Below are 21,419 nucleotides of genomic sequence, written 5' to 3' on the forward strand. Positions count from 1 at the left end.
TGCAGATCTCACTGGCCTAATGTACTCTCTTTTCTGCTCTTGTGCAGAAACTTGTAAGTGCTTATGTGATTAGCATCCCATTGGATAACTTTGATGAATTTGTGAGAATTAATAAAGAATTCTTGTATTTATTTTTGCAGAAGATAAAAAGAAACAAAGAACAAAAAAGGCAGCTGCAGATTTCAGGAGATGTGATTTGTGTTTACTAGATTGATATAGAGCTTTAGCATAAGGAAAATTTTTCTACCTCTGTAATAAAACCTTATGTCTTTAAATTTAATATTCATTAATTCCTTAATAAGGTAGAGCACTTTCCTTTGTGATTAAGTACTTCTTATGTACTTTGCTGTGCATTGGAATATGTATGATCAATTGTGCTGTGTTGTAGAGCAGTCATTTCCATTTTAGCTGTCTTTAAATCCCAAACCATTGCCTTTCTCTTTGTAATGTCACCTGAAGTTTTTCAGAATATCTTCAAAGAATTTGCTGTTCTTTCTCACATGTGAATGCTGAGAACTAGTTCTCTGATCTTCGTGCCACCTTTCTTTTAGCAGGAGTTGTGCGGAAATGAATCTTGCAGTAATTCCATTGCACATTTACCTTTTTTTTTCTCTCAAAGATTCAACTCTCCTTTATGTGAGAACCTGTGGAAACACATCAGACATGTTTTATATAATAATGTGGGTAGTACTGGATATAGGCAACATCCAAAAAAAAAAAAAAAAAAGCCCCACCTTCTTCAAAAACAAAGGAAAAGAATTTAAAAGATAAAACTGCTAAGCTGAATGTTTGACCCGTTTAGTGTTTTACTTCAAATTCCCTGTTTTATTTCTTTAGTTCAGTAGGATAAATGCTGTTCATAAAGATACATGGGTGGCTGCACTTCAGTCTACTGCAATATGTGTTAAGTCTGTTTCTGTAAGTCTTGTTTCCTTTCAGAAACCTGGAGTAGGCAGCTGCCTCTGTCTTTCCTCAATAGCTGACTTTACTGGTTGCTGAATTCAGCCAATTGTAGAGGATCTCGATCTCAAAGATAGGTTGTTGAGAGCAACAAAAGCTTGAGTGTCTGGGGAAAAAAAAGAACCATAGTAATACCCTAAGGATAGAAGCTATAGTGTGAGCTCATCACACTTTGCTGGAGAAAAGAGCATGCATGTGGGACAGAAGTCAGAAAACTTTGATCAGAGCTTGACATTTATCCAACACCAGGACTTTGACTGCAGGACAGTGAGAGGAAACTAGATCTTACTGGGTTTATGGGTCATAAAACCATTCATTTTTACCTTACTGAAGTCTCACAATAGCTTCATATAGCTTTTAGCCATTGCTGGAGGGAGAATGCTCTGTGTAGGACTTTTATCTGATTCAGTGCAGCTGTCCTAACATTAGATGGATTTAGGACATAATAGGGATTTTTTTTTAATTCACTAACTAGTTTAACAGAAAGAGGCCTCTTTAAACTGCAGAAACAGTTGTGCCATGGCATTGAGCTTAGTACTTACAATAGATTATATTATATCTTATTTTCAGATACTGTTTCTTCTTTCAGTAGACGTAATCTAAGCATAAAACGTTTGTGTTTTATCAGAAGCAGCATTTTAGTTTCTCTCTCTACCAGACAAGGAGCAGGATTTGGTAATTCTCCCATCTTTACTTGTTTAAAGATATATTTATATACAAATATATCTTTTGTCCATTTTGTTATGCATACTTAGGCCTTTTAGCAGGGGGGTGGAAAAATACAAGAAGACAGTGATCAAGTTATTCCAGTCATGCTTGAAAAGGAACACATGAGAAGGTACTAACACTAAAAATACAGCCATGCTTTGCAGTTCTCCATTTCAGTTTCCTTTTGTGCAGCCGTGTATGAGAAATTCAAATCCAGAATGCTTTGCATTCTTAATGTCACCTAGTTTTAATTTCCCCATTACGGATTTCCAGGCAGTTCTGGTTCAGTCTCACCATCCTTACTTCATAAGAAATCTGCCTGTCTGGTTAAGAATTGATGCAAAAATGGGGAGTCAGGTAAAGAGGAAGGTGAATGAGTGTTCTCCTCCCACCAAAAAAATAGAAAATAGAAAATAGAAAATGAATTACTTCCCTCTCTTCCTCTACTGTATCAGATTAGATCTGGCTTCCTTCAGTCTTCCCACTCTTTCCTGTAGAAGCAGTTCATTGAGTTTTGTTAGCGATATATATTAGGGCAAGTCTTAGAAAATAAAAAATCCACAAAATCCATGTTACTGTTGTATATTTCAGTTAAAAAACAAAATACTCGTTTTAGCACTGTGGAAGAGACCTCGGGACGTTGTTTGTCTGTCCTTTTGTTGTTCTGTTCAATCAGCTAATCCTCACAAAGAATAGTTCCTTAGAGATAACGTGCCATTTTGTTCTTAAAATCCTGTGATTATATGGATTTTTTTTAAATTCCTCCAGGGAAATGCACTGAAGTGCTCCTGTTATTACAGCTAGAAGTCTTCTGTTTCTTGCCCTGTTATCTCCACCTACAAAGTATCAGCAAGTCTCTCACACTAATAGGTTGGGGAATGAGGGGGCTGCAAAGGAAAAAGTGACAGAACGTGGAAGGCAAGGAACTCAACCCAGTGAAGCCATACTTTGTGTTCTTCACTCAGTTTTGATTGTTGTTAATCTTTCTTACATGCATTGCATTATTTCCCTTCCTTTTGGATTTGGCTTGCTTCAGGAGTCTGTGCTATCCTGTTGCGGTGCAGAATAGTTCAGAAGTATCCCTGGAGAAAACAGCTGATTGATAATCTGCTAGACTTCCTGCTCTTAGAGTAAAAGCATTTCAGAAGCGAGTGGTATCGTGCTGCCTCTCTGCAGTGCTGAATAAAGCATGAGGTGTTTGTGGTGCTTGGGAGCACCTGGGGAAGGGGAGCTTGTGACTGGTGCAAGGGAATGGTAGTGGGGAGGAGAGGGAGAACCTCATGGATTGTACAGGTGGTGTCATAGGAGAACTCATCTGCTTTAGTGGCTGGCAGAAGCTGAAGTGGGAGTGTTATCAGTGCATAAAGGAACAAAAGCAGAATGGAAGTGTAGGAAACAGAAGTATTTCAATTTTCATCAAACACTTGGCTTCTAAGATGGCATTTTGCAGATATGCGTGATTCAGTGATGCAGGGGCACAAAGGTTAAGACAGTATTACTGAAGTTCAAATGAAACTGGCTGGTAGGACACTTTGACCTGCCAAGAACCTTGCTTTCATCTATTCTGAGTACTGAGAGCACAACATTCATTACTTCCTACAGATGCAGGAGGATTGTTATGCTAAGCTGGGTTACTTTCTAATGAGTTACTTTTGGGAGCATTAATGTCATCTCATCTTTCTGTACTGAAAATGTTAATCTTCAACACAGAATGGAAATGCATGTATTTAAGTGTAGTTATTACAGTAAATTGTTTTTACATGCAATTAACATATTTTAAATTATAATATCTGCCTCAATTCTGAACACACGTGCATTACGTTAAAATTTTGACAGCATTTGTGATCATGTAACAATATGACCTTCCAGCTTTTCTCTACATGTAAAGTTCTGTGCCTGTAGCTCTAAAGCAATATACTGGGGCAGCTGTGTAAGTAGCTTATGTAGGTAGTTACATAAAGCAGGAAAAACCAAGGATATTTGGAAATGATGATGGAAGAAGTTACTCTGGATTATTCTGCATATAGTTTTTCTATTGTTTGCTACTCCCATACAGTATATGAAACAGCATATGCAGCTCTTGTCAGATATGTGGTCGTCTGTCAGTGCATAATTGAAACTTAGCCAGACAAGCTTTTCCCCAATAATTTCTCCAGTGGCCATGCCATTTCTTAGCCTTTCCTCTCTATGCTATGGCATGAAAAATCACCTTTGGACAGGGGCTGGAAAACTTCAGTCTAGAGGGAAAGCTTTTATAGCTGTATATGGTATTGGAATGGAAATACTTCAGTAACCTTTCTGTAAGACATTGCTTCTACTGTTCTATATTAGTCATACAGGAGAAAACAAAATCCTCTTTGAAATGTAGTAGAAACCAAATTAAATAACAAACACCTAAATAACCTAAGTTATTTATCAACTTTCCTGTAAATATGTTGGAGTAGTTGCATATATAGCTCTGAATTGATAAGTACTTCTCCACATTAGTAATAAATGTTGAACTTTTTGATTAAAACTGTTTCTTTGAGATACCACTTATATAATTGGGCTTGTTTTCTATCCAGATAGTATCTGCAGTGCAGTACTGCCATCAAAAGCATATTGTTCATAGAGATCTCAAGGTGAGTGGGGAAAAGCGTGTGTGTGTCTGCAACTGCTGGTTTGTGTACCTGTGGGTGTGATCTTTATTGTGCCTATAAAATGTAGGATATACTTTGGGGTGGGGGGTTTCTTTTGCTTACATTATAGCAGATTTTGGTAAATGTTTACAGTATATAGAACTATTTCAAATAAAGGGATTTGTTATGCTTCTCAATACTGAAATCTCACAGCTTTTGAAAGATAGCATTTTACTCTCTGATCAGATTTCAGTCTGTTAGAGGTCAGTGTTAGCTGCAAGGTCTTAAAAGCAAACAAACAAAAAAACTCTCCACAAACCTTGTTTGATAGAGGTGTGACAAGTTTTGATTTTGAACAGAATGAATGATCAATTGTGATGACAAAACTAAAAAATGATTTTTTTTTTTTTTTTGTTGCTTGACACAAAATGGTGATTGTAGAATCACAGCATGACTTAGATTGGATAGGACTTTGCAGACCACTGTTCTCCAACCCCCTGCATTGTGCTGGTTGCCCCCCACCTGCTCAGGCTGCCCAGGGCCCCATCCAGCTGGCACAGTTTCTCTGGGCATCCTGTTCCTGTGTGCCTCACCACCCTCTGAGTAAAAAATGTTCTCCTGACATCAGATCTAAATCTCCCCTCTTTAATACCATACTGCCTCGACCTATCCCTTCTTGAAACTGTGCCTTTTGTATTAATATATTGCTATATAAGATGTTAAATATATCAGAGCTTTCTAAATTAAAAGCACAACAAAATGCACCAGTCCAAACTTGAAAAATATTTAAAGGTTGTGTGTACTATCAAACTTCTGCAGGAATGCCATGTAAATAAGGAGTAGTGAGAGAATTCTTTTTTTAATCTTCATAGATTAAAAATGTTAGCTACGGTGCTTCCATGGAGAAAACAGATGGTAATAGCACAGTTTTCAGTTATCACAACAGCTGCCATAGACTGAAGCCATTGTATAGACTATTTTAAAACAGAATTTGTGAACAACAGTCAGAAGTATATCAAAAGACCTTGCAGGGAAGGGAAATGTTAACAGATGTTCCAGCTATTTGCATTTTAAGAATGAGTTAAAATGGGCAGTAGCCTCTTAAATCTAGTATTTTAAGTTTATTTTACAAACCTTTCTTTCTCTTTCAGGCTGAAAATCTGTTGCTAGACGCAGATATGAACATTAAAATAGCTGACTTTGGTTTTAGCAACGAGTTTACAGTTGGAAATAAACTGGACACCTTTTGTGGCAGCCCACCGTATGCTGCTCCAGAACTTTTTCAAGGGAAAAAATATGATGGACCTGAAGTAGATGTTTGGAGTTTAGGTGTTATTCTTTATACCCTCGTGAGCGGATCTCTTCCTTTTGATGGACAGAACTTAAAGGTGAGCTTTGTGCAGGAATGTTGGCCTTCAGGGGTTATGTTTCCTAATGTTTTAGTTATGCGCTGCTTACAACTTACTGTCTCTTCTTCTGTTACCAAGGAACTTAGAGAAAGAGTACTAAGGGGGAAATACAGGATTCCTTTCTACATGTCCACAGACTGTGAAAACCTCCTCAAACGTTTCCTGGTGCTAAACCCAACAAAAAGAGGCACTCTAGAGGTAATGGCGAAAATAACTGTTTTAATAAGCTCATTGTCATATTTTGCAAGCTTTATTTTTGAGCTGGTCAGTGACTTACTGTCATGCTATTCATGAATAGTTTATTTGGAGTGGGTTCCAGGGGAATTCAGTAGAAGACACAACCTTTTTTTGTTTTTTTTTTTTTTTAAGTTTTATTTGCAGGAATTACAAGACAACCAACTCTTCATTACTTCCAAAATGAATGAGACTTTACACTGCACACATCAGACACATTTTTCCTGATAGCAAGCATTTTGATTCCTATGCTAATGGATGATCAACCAAAACTTAACAAAAATGGTGTGGGAGTATTCACTACTAGGATATAGTCTGGTTGCCTTCTTCTTGCACTTTGTGCCATTGTGGAGAAAAAAAGACCAAAATAATGCTGGCTTCCATAAACTTCTGTAGTTAACTGTGACTTGTCAGAGGTGACTTGGTGCTCCTTGTCTGTGTACTGGACTTTCACTTTTCAGCTGTGTGCTAGAATAGTGCTGATTGGGCAGTAGTTCACCCTGATGTGCATAGTTGATTCCTGTAACAGGAGCAAAGCAAAACTGATTATGTGCCGGGGCCTATTCTGAAAAAGAAAAATGTGAGCTAGCATTAGTATTTGTTAGATGGGGGAGTCATTCTTTCCACAGCTCACTTTCTTTGCTACTAAGTATACTGTAGTAACAAAAACCTTTCCTTATAGCAAATTATGAAGGACAGGTGGATCAATGCAGGGCATGAGGAGGATGAACTTAAACCTTTTGTTGAACCAGAACTAGACATCTCGGACCAGAAAAGAATAGGTAATTGAGTATTTTTCAGAATGTTACTATTTCTTATGATGTATTTTTTCTACACCACACTATATTTCTTTCCCATTTGGGGTGAAGTAACTAATCTTTTAATTTGATATCTTATTAGGCTTTTTTGTTCTCATAGTTAACTGTTTTGTTTCATTCTTTAAATATTTCCTTCTTTCTCTTCTTTCTCAAGTTGAACATTCAAGCAGTGTGAACATCAAAGTGTTTGTTGCTGACAGCATGTATTTGTTTTTAGATATTATGGTGGGAATGGGATATTCTCAAGAAGAAATTCAGGAATCCCTTAGTAAAATGAAGTATGATGAAATCACAGCTACGTACTTACTGCTGGGAAGGAAATCATCAGAGGTAAGGATCGCTCTTCCAAATGCAAAGAACCAAATGTATCAGTGTCATTAGAAAAATCAGAAGCAAAAATTAAATCAGTAAGTATAGGCACTGCATTCCTGCATGCTAGTCTAGTACACTTTAAATCAGTTTTTTCTAATCATCAGTGTCAACTGAACTGTCTGAATGATGCTGTATGTGATCTCAACATGGTCTGATTTGGTAAACTAGTCTCTGCAAAATACTAAGAACTATCCTGCTTGATCAGCAGTTACTCCTCTTAAGGACTGTATGCTAGTTATTATTCTGCCCAGTCTAAGAGCTCAAGTGCAAATGTGCTTGCTGTAAATATTTTAAGAGAATTGAGGAATAGGACCTGTTAATCTAAAAATGTTCTCACATTGCAGAGTACTTTCCCATATGATACCAAGTGAGCAAGGCATCAGTGAACTGCTCTCAGTTCCTCTGCTGGAGGAGTTAGTCTGGTGGCTTCTTCTGAAAAAGTTCAAATCTTGTTCAAATCTTACGGAACTGAGGGGAGGGAGAATGTTGGAAGTATAGAGATGAATTTTCATTTGTCCTTTCAGAGGCTTCAAATTCTGCTGAGATTTACCTAAGGCAGTTGTACTAGAACTTAATAGTAGTTAAGAATTGGTGCCTGAACCTCTAAGCAGGTTCTTGCTGTCACAAAATTTCTTGCAAGCTAGAGGCATCTTGGTAGACGTTGGTTTTGTCTGCACCTGTTGTTTTAACATTTTCATTTATGTTGCAGTTGGATGCGAGTGATTCAAGCTCCAGCAGCAATCTTTCACTTGCTAAAGTTCGGCCAAGTAGTGATCTTAATAATAGCACTGGACAATCTCCCCATCACAAAGTTCAGAGAAGCATATCTTCAAGCCAGAAACAGCGGCGCTACAGCGATCATGGTGAGCAGTTCTCATTTGCAGTGCTGTGGCATATAATGACTGCTAGTTGTTCAGTTTCTGAATTTGTCTCCATCCCCCAAAGATAGAGGACAATGACCTGTAGTCATGACAATGACCTGACAATGAAATGTAGTTCATTGTACAGTGATAAAATAGTTTACTGAATAACTAACATTTTTATAATTTTTTTTTTTTTTTTTGCTATAAAGCCTTCCATAACAGCTTCTAGAGGAAGCCCTCTTTTTAATGAAGAGTACAGCATTCCTCCCCCACGTGGTTGTATGTCTATTCAGCTTTTGTCTTCTTTTGACACTAGTAGGTCAGCTTGTATCTAAAACTTGTAGAAACATCGGTTTGCCAATATTTCTTGTTTCCTGAGGATGGCATCACTTGATCGTGCTGTAAAAAATAAATTTCTAATGACCAGTGAGTCAGACAGAATCTCAGGTGTGCCAGCACAGTTTTCTGTACTTCCCAGTTACTTCTGGCATACTTGGGAGGTTAGTGGCAAACTGATGCAGTTTCTTGGCTCTTCAGGCTGAACATAGCCTGCAGGCGTTAGTACTGCTGGCAGCATGGGGTTATGTCTCCAGGTATGTGTCTCAAAAATCCATTTTTATCAGACACTAGCTTGCACAGTGTATGTTGGGGTTATGCTAGTGACTCCTCTGATCTGAATAAGTCAGTTAATTGTTCAGTGGTTTTTTTTTTCCTTCCAAGTTAAACCATTGTCAGTACTTAAACCCCAAGACTCCATTAGGTTCTTAATTCTTACATTGAAATCAAGTACTAACTTCATCTATTAAATTCAAATGATTGTTTGTTATGACCTTCCCTGTCTTTAGTGAGCTGAAATGAAGAGTGTTATGTATCTCTGAATTGTTATACAAGGGATGACCTTACTAGAGGTGATTGAGTGTCAAATTTGCTAGATTTATTAAAAAAAAAAAGGGGGGGGGTGTGGGAGGGTGAAGCTTTCTTCGTATTCTCTTCCAAAGAGGAAAAAGCAAATATGAAGACACGGGTGTTTAAAAAGTAAGAGTTTATTGCTCTCTAAATATTTTATTGTCTTCTAAAGTATGCATAATTTAATAATTCAAGAATGACCTTTTTGCATCTCTGATTCTCAGTGTTCATTATTTCAATTTTCATGAATGTGAATGCATTTCTGTTGTAGGGAAAAATAGCAACTGTACCTCAGAAAAGAAAAATCATTTTTCTGTTTCATTTGTTTGCTTTTTAAGCTGGACCATCCATCCCCCCAGTAGTGGCATATCCCAAAAGAAGCCAAACTAGTACTACAGACAGTGACCTAAAAGAGGAAGGAATTCAATCAAGAAAATCTAGCAGTAGTGCTGTTGCAGGAAGAGGAATTGCACCAGCTAGTCCAATGCTTGGAAATGCCAGCAATCCAAATAAGGCTGATATTCCTGAACGTAAGAAAAGTTCGGCTGTCCCTAGTGTAAGTAGAAGCACTTATTTACCAAAACCACAAAATGTTTTGCAGAGAGAGTACTAATCTAGCGATTTATCAGTGATGTTGATTTTACCTAAATTTACTCTATATAAAAAGTATCTCATATCGTGGCTTTTTCTTCCTTGCATCCATCAGCTGTTCAGTTATTTGTTCCTGAAGTAGTTAGCAGGTATTAGTAATTAGCACTAATAGCTGTTAGTGAAAAGGGAAGAAAATAAATTGAAGGCCATCTCCTGAAACTTAGTATGAAATATATTACTTCCAATATCCCCACCTATTTTTCTGTGGCCTTTTGTACAGAAGAATGACATCAGTTTGTACTTCTGTATTTTATAGTTTTGTATGCTGAAAGAGCCAGATCATCTTCAATGCCCAACAGGCTGTTCCAAGTCATAGTTAGGAGCAGTGGGATTTTCAGATAGAGGCAGCTCTAAAAAAGTGTTCAGAGGTCAATTTCAATATGTGCTTAAAAGCCTTTGTCAATGTGGGCTTTCTTCCATCCCCTAAAATAGCAAGAAAACCAAAGATGCATGAATTTATGGGTCAAGCAGTAGACAGTAAAAAAGAAAAAAAGTTTTGGAAAATTCTTTGTTGACTTTAGTTTTAACTTGTATAGTCTATAAGAGGCAAAATTGAAAATCTCTTTTCATGTAACATTTCCTGAGCTCTGTGACATTCAATGTATATATTTTATTATTTACGTTTTTCAATTGGCATCTTCAGTATTTTATCTACTCTGCTTCACCACTCCCAAATTTCCAGTTTCATTCTACTGCAATGGCAGCAAAATGAGCTCACAGCAGTAGGATGTTACCTCTTGGGATTTAGTGTGTAACTCTGATCTTTTATGAGCAGTGCTACAAAATGAACATGTAACCTGACTTGTGATGTCAATCAGTGTTTAAAATTGTCCCTGTACTTATAGCGCTTTATGTCATACTGTGCAAAATGTTATTTTATTTTCCTGCTATAGCTCAGTCTTTTGCTTTCTGGCTGCTGAGGATAGAGAGGAGCACTAACTCCTTTTTCACAGTTCCAGGAACTGATTATTTCTTGTAGCATTGACAAGTGTCTAAAAGAAGGGGGGGAGATGAGTGGAAAGGATTTTAGAGCTACCGTATTGTCTTGAAGTAGGAAAAAGAAAAGAAATCTGAGGTGTGGAAAGAGTTTATGTTCTTGCTGAACATTTAAGTCCTAAAATCAGTAATGTGATGAGAAAATTACTGAACAGACAGAAAAATACTGTCTTTAAAAATAATTACTGCTTTCACAGATTCAGCAGAAGTAGTAGAACTGGTCTTCACTGGAGACTCGTTCTGTTTTGAATTGTTAAGATCTGTAGGCAGTTGTGTGCTTCTCATTTAATAACGAAATTTACAAGTATGCACTTAAGGAAAAGAGTTACTCTCTTACAGAAGGTAACCAAGTCTGGTGTTGAAGTTAGGACTCCAGGCTCTTCTTCTGAAGTTGAAAAAGAATAGAACTCTTGCAGACTAAATAGTTCTGCAAACTGAGGGAGTGTGCATCAGTAAGCTTCAGGCTCATTAGGGAAATACCAAATTAATAACAAAGACCTGCCACAGAGGATGCATAGTTAGCAGCAGCTAATAATTCCTTGTTTATTACTCACAGCTTTGGGTTTTTCCTCATAAAGCTGCCCCAGAACCCTTGGTATAGCTTTTAGAAAAGTGAAAAGAGAGAATGGATGGCATGTTTGGAAAATTATTTAGAACCAAAAAATAAAAATAAAAAAATTTCCAAAAACCCCACCGCCAAAACAGATTGGTAAATAGGTTGGTTCATTGTTGTTAGTCAGAAGCTGATTCTTGGAAGATTTTTCATCAGTCCTCGCCTTGCTGTCTCCTAATGTGAAAATTACCCATCTAAACAGTGGGCACAAAACTTGCCATGCGAAAAGAGGACGACTGTACCACAAATGCATCCTTTTTACTGTGTGTGGGACCTTGTGTATATGCTCAGAAGTCTCAAAATGCACTTTGCATCACCTGAAAAAAAGACACCCAATGCTGTCAGGATGAACTTAGCTCAATTCTGTCTCATCAGTCCATCAGTGTGATGCTGTGGATACTAATTTCAGATGTCCTGTACCATGCAGCTGTGCAATTTAGTTGTGTACAGAGAACAGCAATATACAGCCTAATTGAACAAAAAAATCATAGCTGAAGAACTCCCAAATCATTAAAAGCTGTACACCAGAAAGGATAATGGCACCCATACCTGCATTCTTGCTGAAACTGAAATGTGGAAGCTTAAAATGTTCTGGTATTCTATCAGGACCTTTGTAATCTGAGTGCTTTTTTAGATCTCTGTAATTTCAGTTATGAAAACCAAAACTTAAAATGCCCACTCAGAAACTTCAAAATGCATTTCTTTAAGGTTTGATCCAGTACAGATGACTTCTGTGACTTTCCACACATACAACGTCATGTAACATTAAAATGTACGGTGATGTCTTCTCAAGGGAATCAAGCATTTAATGTTCTAAGGCAGCAGGTAGATAGAAGGAAGCTATCCATTATTGTGCACAATTCCCACCAGAAAACATAAGCTATTCTAGGTGCTTTCTTTAATATCTTCAGGAATGCAAAAAAAAACAATATGCAAATAATGTGCAATAATTGAATGTACCATAGCTTGGCGGGGGCCACACAAAGTGACTTGCACTCCATTTCCTTGTGAACGTATGAATGGAAATTCATGGTAGGTGCACAGCCTTCATTGCTGGCTAGTTTAACGAAGAAGGGAGGAGTTTCTTCCCACATCTGTGACTGTACAAAGTTTAAGAGTCAATATTTTACGAAAAAGAAAATAATAATAAAATTAATGGATGAAGGACACATAAGGAATAACATAAAAGGAAAGCACCAGCAATAGGAGGAGGACTTCTGATGATTGGCATGTGCCTATGCCTAAGGAATACCTACCTGGTGAAGAACACTTCAAGACCCAGGACACAACTAAACATGTATGACGACTTTTACTAGTTCCTTCTGCTCATCTGAAATAATCTTTGTCATCTTAGTACGTTTTCATGCCAGGTGATGGCGTGGTTCAATCCTACGTTTTTGTTTGTACATTCACACAGATGTCTAACGAGTCACTTGCCTTTTAAGTTGACAAGATGACTTCTAAGTTGCAGATTTAACAATGGAATTGTGCTGTTTGAGACTCACTCCATGTATGAGCCAGTATTTTTTGCTTAAAGCAGGAAAAGCTGTTTGTGTAGAAGGCACTGGAGGAGCATTTGCTTGTTGAGAGTATTTTACTTAACAGTTTTATTTCAGGTCTGGAAACAAAAAAGGTTTGGCTGCACTCCTTTTGTGCTCGAACTGTCTTTTCCTTAGTTTCTTTTTTCACCATTCTTCCCATGATGCTCTACTGTGACCAGTTCATGACATGTTTTCTTAATGCTATTTTAAAAGTCCGCTGAATTTCCCTTGCCTATCATAGCTGTAATTCTTCAAGAACTCCAAAAGGTTAGTTGAGCATGAAGTCCCCTGCCTGACTCTTGGTGGCCATCCTTACTCAACATGTGCTTATCCAGGTGCTGACTAGTCATTCCCTTAAGCTAGCCTCCAAGATATTCCCCAGCAGTGATATTTAAAGTTAATAGTGTATTTTGCTTCCTGCTTTACCCCGTGATCCTTTTCTTTAAAGAAAAATTTTAAAAGGTTTTTTTCTATTTTCCAATCGTATGCAGTTTGTGTTATGTTCTGTTCTTGGGGTGGGGAAATACTATAAGGCTTGCCAGCTTGTACTTCCTCTACAACCTGGGGTGCATGTTATCTGGACCACCATGCTTTTCCTAAAGTAATTGCATCTAACATTTTATAATTCTGTTATCTGTGAATTACCTAGCTTCTCAGTCGTTCCTGGAAAATTGACCGCCAACTTGGGCATATCTCCACCCTCTTTCTCTGTAAAGACAGAGGCAAAGTAATTCTATTTCTTTTCTCCCCTCTAAAATAAGGTCTGTAGCTTAAGTTCCCCTGGTTTTCTTGTCCTCAATGTATTATGCTTGTATTTATATGTGTATTTTTTAAAATGTCTTACTAAAATTCTCTATGATTTGTCTCTTTAATTTGACTTGCTCTTCCCTGTTTTTCAAAACTTGTCTAGTGTTCTATAGTATTTGAATATTTGAAAGTCCATGTTTACCTTCCCACTGAATTTTTCCATGCCTGTTTCTTAAATCTTTGCTTTTCCAATCTTGCCTAAGGATATGATTTTTAACTTGAAGGGAAATTGTACATTATACAAGTGGTAAAGTACCTCAAAAATAGGCTATAATGTAGTACTCTCTTCTAGTAGATGAATTATACACATGCTGAAAATTTGGATTTCAGAACACTGGTAATTTAAATGGTATATTAATTTTGAGACATAAACATGAAATACAAGAAATGTTTTTTTTAAATTGCATTATTCTTTAAAAATACTTGGATATGTTTGTGTATTAACTAGTCAACTTACTGAATTATTGTGTTATAACTGTGTAGAAGTAGAATTACATAAAACAGCCTTCAAGTATACGTAGCCTTAATCCCAGAAAAGTCTTTTTGTGGGGAGTAACAAGCCTGTGTTTTTTTTAATTGTAGAATAATACTGCCCCTGGAGCAATGACACGGCGCAACACATATGTTTGTAGTGAAAGAACCACTGCTGATAGGCATTCAGTGATACAAAATGGCAAGGAGAACAGGTATATGAAATGTCTTCCTATGGTGTACGTCCTTTGTCTTCACACTTCCCCCCAAAATTGTAATGCCTAATCTAAAAATCAGTAATACTGTAGTGTAATCCATAAAGAAAGGTGAGTACAGATCTTTGGTTGTGGAATACCTGTGTGTTTGTTTTTCCTTATGCTTAATACTTATTATCTTTATACACAGAATGATTGCAATGTCCAGTTAAATATGTTTCATATTTGTGCAGCTTTCTTCATGAATTGGTGGTCAACTCCTGTAGTTAAATAGCATCAGCTTGCAGAAGAGGCTTATTTACTTGCAAACTATAGAAGTATATCTCTTGAACCATTCTGTTTTTATATTTCATTCTAAACTATACTTACAGGTGTGATTGTTTGGAGTATCTTCTTCCTCTGTAAATTTTTAGGGAGATAATCAATTTTCTCTAAGCAAAGATGAAAACAGTGGCAGGCCATTGTCTTGGACTGATAATGTTCAGTACTGATATCCTTGTAGTGTCATTGCTTCCCAGTATTTACAGAATTCATCTTCAAAAAGGGAAGCACAGACATCTCCATACTCTGAGTGAAAACAGGCTTACCATTACTTTACAGGAAGCCTAACTGGAATATGCAATGGAATTGGAGTCACCTAACTCACGTTTTAGCACCACAGCCACATCTCATGCTGTCCTTTCCTGTGAACCAATGACTGTAGAGAGTTGCAGAAAATAAGTATCTGTGAACATAAACTGCACAGTAACACTTGTGAAGAATACTACTAAATTTCCTGGCTGGCAGAAGTGTTTTAAGTTCTAGCCAACTGTTCTTCACAGAATTTTGGTAGTCTTGAAAGGTGGTAACAATTTGGTAGTTGATTGTTGCCTGGAGAACACTGAGATTGCTAGTAATCAACAAAAATGCTTAAGCTTGGAGGAGTGTATAACTTTTCCCCTACTCTTACCAGTTTTTTCCCTCTTTCCAGTTTTAGGATACATTATAAAATATAGGGAGAAAACAGGTTTTTTTTTCTTCTAGCTCATGTTAAAGTTGGTGAAGGATTTGCAATTTTTGCACAGAATTTCTCCCTTTCCTTTTGAAAGCATATTAGGAAGAGTGGTGAAGTTGTGATGTCGAATGCAAAATCTGTCCGTCTCGTGTTTGACCCATGTAGCCTAGGGTAAAGAACATGACTTGGACCCTGTCTCTTCCTCCTAGCTTTCTGCAAACTGAAAGTGAGTAAGGAAAAAGTCAAGTGTAAGTTTCAAGAGAGCCAAAACTCTAGCTGGCCAGCTGGGCCTACAGTCAACTGTCTTGTGAAGTACAGCCCAGCTATTTGGTACTGTCTCTTAGTGTGTCTGTCTCATCTGTTAGTCCTTGTTAACATTACCAAGTTTGTTTATTAAAGTTCACCATCCTTCATTTCATTTGAAATGTCTTTTTTTCTTTCCTAACTCACTTAGAAAATGAATTCTTGCTGTCCAGGATAGCTTTGATTAGTTTTGATTACTTGATTTCTTGGTTTGTTAATAACACTTTTATTAATCTTTAAACTGATATCTTTATAATATTTTGTCAAAAAATTCTTTATGATTCTTATGAGTTGTTATTTACCAGGAATACTTGAAATTCAGGTATCCTCTTAATATAAAAGTGACTTTATGTTAAGGAGTTGTCTATTGGAGATGCTTTTTTTCTCTAGCTTTGACTTTCTCAGCAAATTGTCTTTCTAATTTGTTACGTAATGGTTTTAAGTTCAGAGTTGACATTGTATATTTGACATCTCTTTTAATTCTGTTTTCTTTCCATACTTGGTCATCCTTATGTAACTTACCTTTTACTGTCAATACAGTATATGGTTTAAAAACATCATTTGCTTCTCCTGCAAACTTTACCTCTGTTTGGATCACTTGGTGTGTCTGAGCATTTATGTTTTGACTGTTGGGAAAAAGGTCATTACAGGTTTTATCATGTATTTTTTGCTTACTACCTCCTTGACTCTTTATATAGGGTTAAACAAGATAAGACAATGAGAGTGAACTGCTAATTGTTTTAGAACCAGAGATGTCTCATTGTCTGAAATGTTTGGTGTTAAAGTGCACGTTAATTTTGACACAGTTTCTGAGTTTTTGTGGAGATCTACAGAACTAAGTCTGACATTGTGTTGCTTTAATTGGGCAAAGGCTTGGATGATGGCATGAAATGCAGACCTTTAATGCAGGTTAAACAAGCATGGCTCTTCAGAATGAATTCTGCCTTTCTTCAGGTGTGTTTTTATTATATCTCTAATATCATTGTTGTATCAGCTTGGCAAAAAAGTAACTTTAGAAACTTGTAATGTTTTTTTTCCCTCTGAAGTAATATCTGAAATAGAACCTAAGCTTTGTCAAAATCCGTGATTTTATTGACAAAAAAAACCCACCACCACCAACAAAAAGAAAACAATTATTTCTTTGCTTTTGAAATGTCTGTTTGTGGAGTAAAGGCAAGAGTGGTTACTTTAAATGATTTGTTTCAGATTGGATTTTGGATTTTTTATAGCCAGGCAGATATTGACTGTGACCTGGTGAAGACTTTGGAGACTTGCTTTAAAATGCAAGATGCACAGATTTAAATTCTCTGTTCTTTCGGTAGTGAAAATAATAGTGTTAGCTGTTCTGTTTTTATCTTACGTGTTGAATCCTTAGGAGGCACTGCTTTGAAAGCATGGTAGCTTTCAAGAATCAATAGTCAGTGGATTTCATGTTCAAGAAAGCAGTCTTGAAGACCTCAAGCCAGATAGATAGAAAAGAGTTTTCAAATCTCACATCCCTACTTCCACACACTGTGTGGCTGACACAGGCATTCTGATGGAGATGACTCTGGCTCTGCTCCAAAGCCCTAAGCATTAATTAATGCACTTGGGGACTCGTGAAACACTCTTCATAATGATAGGCAATTGCTTTTACAACAGCCTCAGATTTTAATAAGCCTTGGCACTAATTGATGAATTTTAGCTTGCTGTTTCTACGTTCCCAGGCTGGTAATCCAGGGAAGCTGATGTCCAACATAGCTTCAGATGAAGAATTCTCATGATTTAGTTTGTGCTCTGGTACCTTATTGATACCTTTAGTTACCACTTATTTGGAGGCAGATGACTAAAACTATGAGGCTAAATAAAACTTGAGTCTCATGTTGCAAAGATTGTTTCTCCTTTATCGTTTACAACAGACTAGGAGGAAAGTAGCTAGAATGGTGCAATGCTCGAGTGCTTAGTGACCACGTTTGGGGATTACTTCAGTTTTGTGTATTGTTTTGGGATGAATGCTCATTTCCTCAGAATTTCTTAATATTCTGGTGTAATGTAAAAGCTGTACTGTTCTGCAAGGCTGGTTTTAGCAGACTGTAGTTGGCATCTTAGAAGATTCAGCAGTGTGAAGAGATGCATGCATGACTCAGATGAAATTCCTCATGTGTTTTAACTTTTCCAGACTCAACAAAACAGTAAATTTTGCTGTTTTAGTGAGTTCTGATGTCTGAATTCTGTGGTATTTTCCAGTAGTGCTTTGAGAGCTAAGTCCAAGAAATGGCTTATCTCATACTTGTAGCTCAATTTAACGTTATCTTCTCCAAAGCCAGACATACCAGAATGAGATAACAGGACATGAATTTCAGTATATAAAGCAGCGAAGTCACTTGGAAACGAGCATGCAGTGTCATGAAACTGTCACTGACAATTACTGATTTCTTAACCTCCAACATAATTTTGGAATTACAATTGACGTACTGCAAAAGCAAATGTAAACTATATGATCTATGGTGCTGTAGCCCTGAAGGTCCAATATATAATGTGCCTCTCCTATTCCTGTCATTACTAGATAATACAAAGGCTGAGAAAAATGTTTCAGCCCAAAAGATTAAATCTTTATATTTCAACATAGTGTATGGCTGATAGATGACTGGCCAGCACTGTAGCCTCCTTCAAATCCTATAATGGTTACTTGAAGAACTCGAGGCTCATGGCCAGGCCATTTCTCTAGTAGTCTCACCTTTTCTTTCAGAGAACACTAAGCATTACTCTTTTCTTCCTGTATGTACCAGCTGATGAACAGTAGCTTTTTTGTTTGGACCTCCATGGACTTGCTAAATGTCATGATACTGTTTCTCTTTTGCCATGAAGTTTCCTTGGTTATTAGGTGTAGGTCAAGATTTGAATGTGTGTCCAACTTGCACTGATTTCTGTAAAGGTGGATAATTTCTGGAAACGGGTATTTCACTGCAGTGTGGGAGGGTGTCACCACTACCTAATGCTGCTGGTAAGAACTATTGCTAATAGAGATGTCAAGTGCTCTGTATAATAAGGATGTGATTTAAGAGGAATATAGGACAGTTACTGTTGTTTACGTAGAAGAGGGCCATTAGAGTTCATGTTCTTCTCACAGATTGGTTAACAGAAGGAAAAGTTTGCTTTTTTCTATGCAGTAGTTTGTTGTTGGTCCATCATGCTCTTCTTTCTGCCTCTGCCTGAACCCAAACCCCCTCACAGCCTGACAGAAATGTTCGCTTACGCAGCTAGCCCTGCTTCAGTTTGTACTACATCCTTCTCCAGTGTTCGGCTGCGACATCAGAAGTCGATGTCCATGTCAGCCTCTGTGCACACGAAGATGATGTTGCCTCCAATAGACAATGGCGCAGATAACTTCAGGCCTATGTAAGAACCTGAAATCATTGTGAAACTAACTTATACCCACTGCTTCTTAACTTTGTGCTGTGGAATTTTAGTCCTAGAGTGTTCTAGTATATATTGCCCACAAGATGTGTGTTTCCTTATTTTTAGTCTTGTTTACATTTGTCTTGTGGTGTGTCAGGCTGTCTGTGACATAATCCTGCAGTAATAAATGCTAATTATTTTAGTGTTAGGCATATTGGACATTCCCTATTGTCAAAGTTTGTGGGAGACTGTAATCTGTACTCAGAAGGACTTCACTTCCTGGAGCCGTTCGCTTGTAGAGAATTTCCTGTAGGACATTTTCAAATAAGCGAGTTTTTTGAAGACGTACAGAATATGAAGGGAGCGATACTGAAGTTATCTATTGCTTCTTTTTCCTGGAAGGAAACTTTACTCATCTATTCTTTTATCAGTCTTCTCAGTGAAACATTGAATGCCTAGTTTATCTGGTCTTCTCCAGGATACCTGTGTTGCGTTTTTCTGCCTACGTAGGTTTCTGTTTCAGCAGCCTTTTAATCCTAACTTATGAATTTTGATTCCATACAGTGCTGTAATAGTGCTGATATTTCCAACCCTGGCCTGTATAGAAGTGTCTGCTTATGCTTTACCATAGAACGTAGTGTTTTGTGTTTCCTGCAAAAACCGTCATGCTTCCGTAAAGAAGTCCTAGCGTGGTCTTTTTTGTTTTCTGCTCTAGCACTATTCCCGATCAAAGAACGCCTGTCGCTTCAACTCACAGCATAAGCAGTGCAACCACACCTGACCGTATTCGTTTCCCCAGAGGAACGGCCAGTCGGAGCACCTTCCACGGCCAGCTCCGTGAGCGACGTACCGCTACCTACAACGGGCCCCCGGCCTCCCCCAGCCTGTCCCACGAGGCAACGCCGCTCTCTCAGACTCGAACCAGGGGTTCCACTAACCTGTTCAGCAAACTGACTTCAAAACTCACAAGAAGGTACGTCTTTTAAAATGGCAATGCTATGCGGGAACGCTTTCCTACTGTCAGAGAATAGAAACATGTAGTAGTTCATTGTGTAGGAGGCTTTGTCTGCAGTTGCTGGTCAATAATTTAACTACGTCTGCAACTTAAAATGCATCTGGTGATGGTTTATTTTTTCATAGTTCTTTTCAGTGCAGAAAGCCATTTGTTTTTAGCAATTGAATCAACTGGGAATAAAAACTGACGCAGCTCAATCTGTGCTGATTATTCTGGGCTCACTGTTTTCGTGTCTGCGGCACCAGTGCTGCAAAGCTGAAATGTTGCAGCTCAGTTCAAAAGCTGCTCACTGTGCATGATCTCTCAATAGAAGGCATAAACTAGAATATCAGTCCTGATACTTAATGCAGTGTTAAGAGCTCAGGGTCTTTCTCACTTTGGCTGTTTCCACACAGGTAGAAATATCACAGGTGAAAGGGTAGAGGCAGAAGCGAACAATTGATTTTTGGCAGCTATTTTGACCTGTGCTAGCACAGGTCATCCTAAAGTAACGGCAGTACTGCAGTTTCTGTCTAGTAGTCTGGTAGGCCTGAAAGATTTAATCCTGTTTCAGCACTTAGCTCATGCAGATTCTGGTGCTGGTGTGAAGATGTGCTGCTGTAGCCAGAGCCTGGCTTAAGCAGGTGCTTGTTCCTGTACTGACTGTTTTTGTTCTAATTGGACTCCTAGTTCCAAACACGTGTAGGAATGAAATTAGCTCCCACACATGCTACAACTGGAGTAGAAGGGGAGAAAATATTGTGTATTTTCCTTAAGCATTTAAAACCTATGAATTCATATATTACTTACTTCAGACCACTCAGGTACCACACAACTCGTGTTTGCAGAAGTGAGAATTTCTTTACTTTTGTTTTAAGATAATCTCAATGCTTCTGTACCCCCCTCATCTCATGAAATTTTGTAGAATACATCATTCTAATCTTGGCACACTTGCTTTTATTTTAGGCCTATGGCAATGGCATTGAACTATTTCCTTCCTGTTCTGGGACTGTACGTGTCCACTCCCCAGTAACTTCTTCATAATTTTCCATACAAAATAATGTTTAGCCAAACTCCAGTTTTTCACAGCTGGCTGATTACAATTTGAGGAATTAATTTCCTTAAAAAAAAAAAGTGGAAAAATTTGGAAAATTGTGGAACAGCCTTGCCTTTTGGTAATTGTTTTATCCTGCCCAGCACTCTCAGCTAATGCTTCTCTGGGAGACTGTGTGCTGTGGGAAGTTCCTTTCTTTTTCTCTTTAGAAATTAAAGATGAACTTCATTTTTATTTCTTTAATATAAAATCTTCTGCTTTTTGTCAAGTGAGGTTTTAAATCAGACACATCTTTTTGGCACATCATTATGTACTTTTGTTTGTTATACTCTAAATTTTCCATTCTGACATTCCAAATGTGGACACTCAAGCTGTGAACATGTAAAGCTTCTTCTCGTGCTGCTGGAACATACTATTTTTCATTCCGTGTGACGCTCACTTGTTCAGACAGCAGTCCAACTTCTATCATTACCCCCATTTTCAACTTTCGCAGTGCAGTTTGCTTTAAGAAGTT

At 37.7% G+C, this 21,419-nt stretch overlaps 1 protein-coding gene across 15 annotated transcripts in view; it reads left to right on the plus strand.

The window, feature by feature from the left end:
- The window catches only part of MARK3 (microtubule affinity regulating kinase 3), a 61,916-nt gene that overhangs the window by 30,529 nt on the left and 9,968 nt on the right, over positions 1–21,419 (plus strand). For 8 of the 15 annotated variants that reach the window (XM_090141692.1, XM_090141693.1, XM_090141695.1 and 5 more), the window contains 9 exons: positions 4,233–4,289; positions 5,438–5,674; positions 5,774–5,893; positions 6,612–6,711; positions 6,965–7,077; positions 7,829–7,982; positions 9,227–9,444; positions 14,079–14,182; positions 19,573–19,830. In XM_090141692.1, the coding sequence (XP_089997818.1) occupies positions 4,233–4,289; positions 5,438–5,674; positions 5,774–5,893; positions 6,612–6,711; positions 6,965–7,077; positions 7,829–7,982; positions 9,227–9,444; positions 14,079–14,182; positions 19,573–19,830 (1,361 nt within the window). Of the gene's footprint in view, positions 1–4,232; positions 4,290–5,437; positions 5,675–5,773; positions 5,894–6,611; positions 6,712–6,964; positions 7,078–7,828; positions 7,983–9,226; positions 9,445–14,078; positions 14,183–18,755; positions 18,858–19,572; positions 19,831–21,419 lie in introns of all 15 variants that reach the window. The other 7 variants (XM_090141686.1, XM_090141689.1, XM_090141687.1 and 4 more) reach the window with 3 other exon arrangements.

The sequence above is a fragment of the Phasianus colchicus genome, chromosome 5 (genome assembly GCF_987193195.1).
Source record: "Phasianus colchicus chromosome 5, bPhaCol1.hap1.1, whole genome shotgun sequence".
NCBI classification, from domain to species: Eukaryota; Metazoa; Chordata; class Aves; order Galliformes; family Phasianidae; genus Phasianus; species Phasianus colchicus.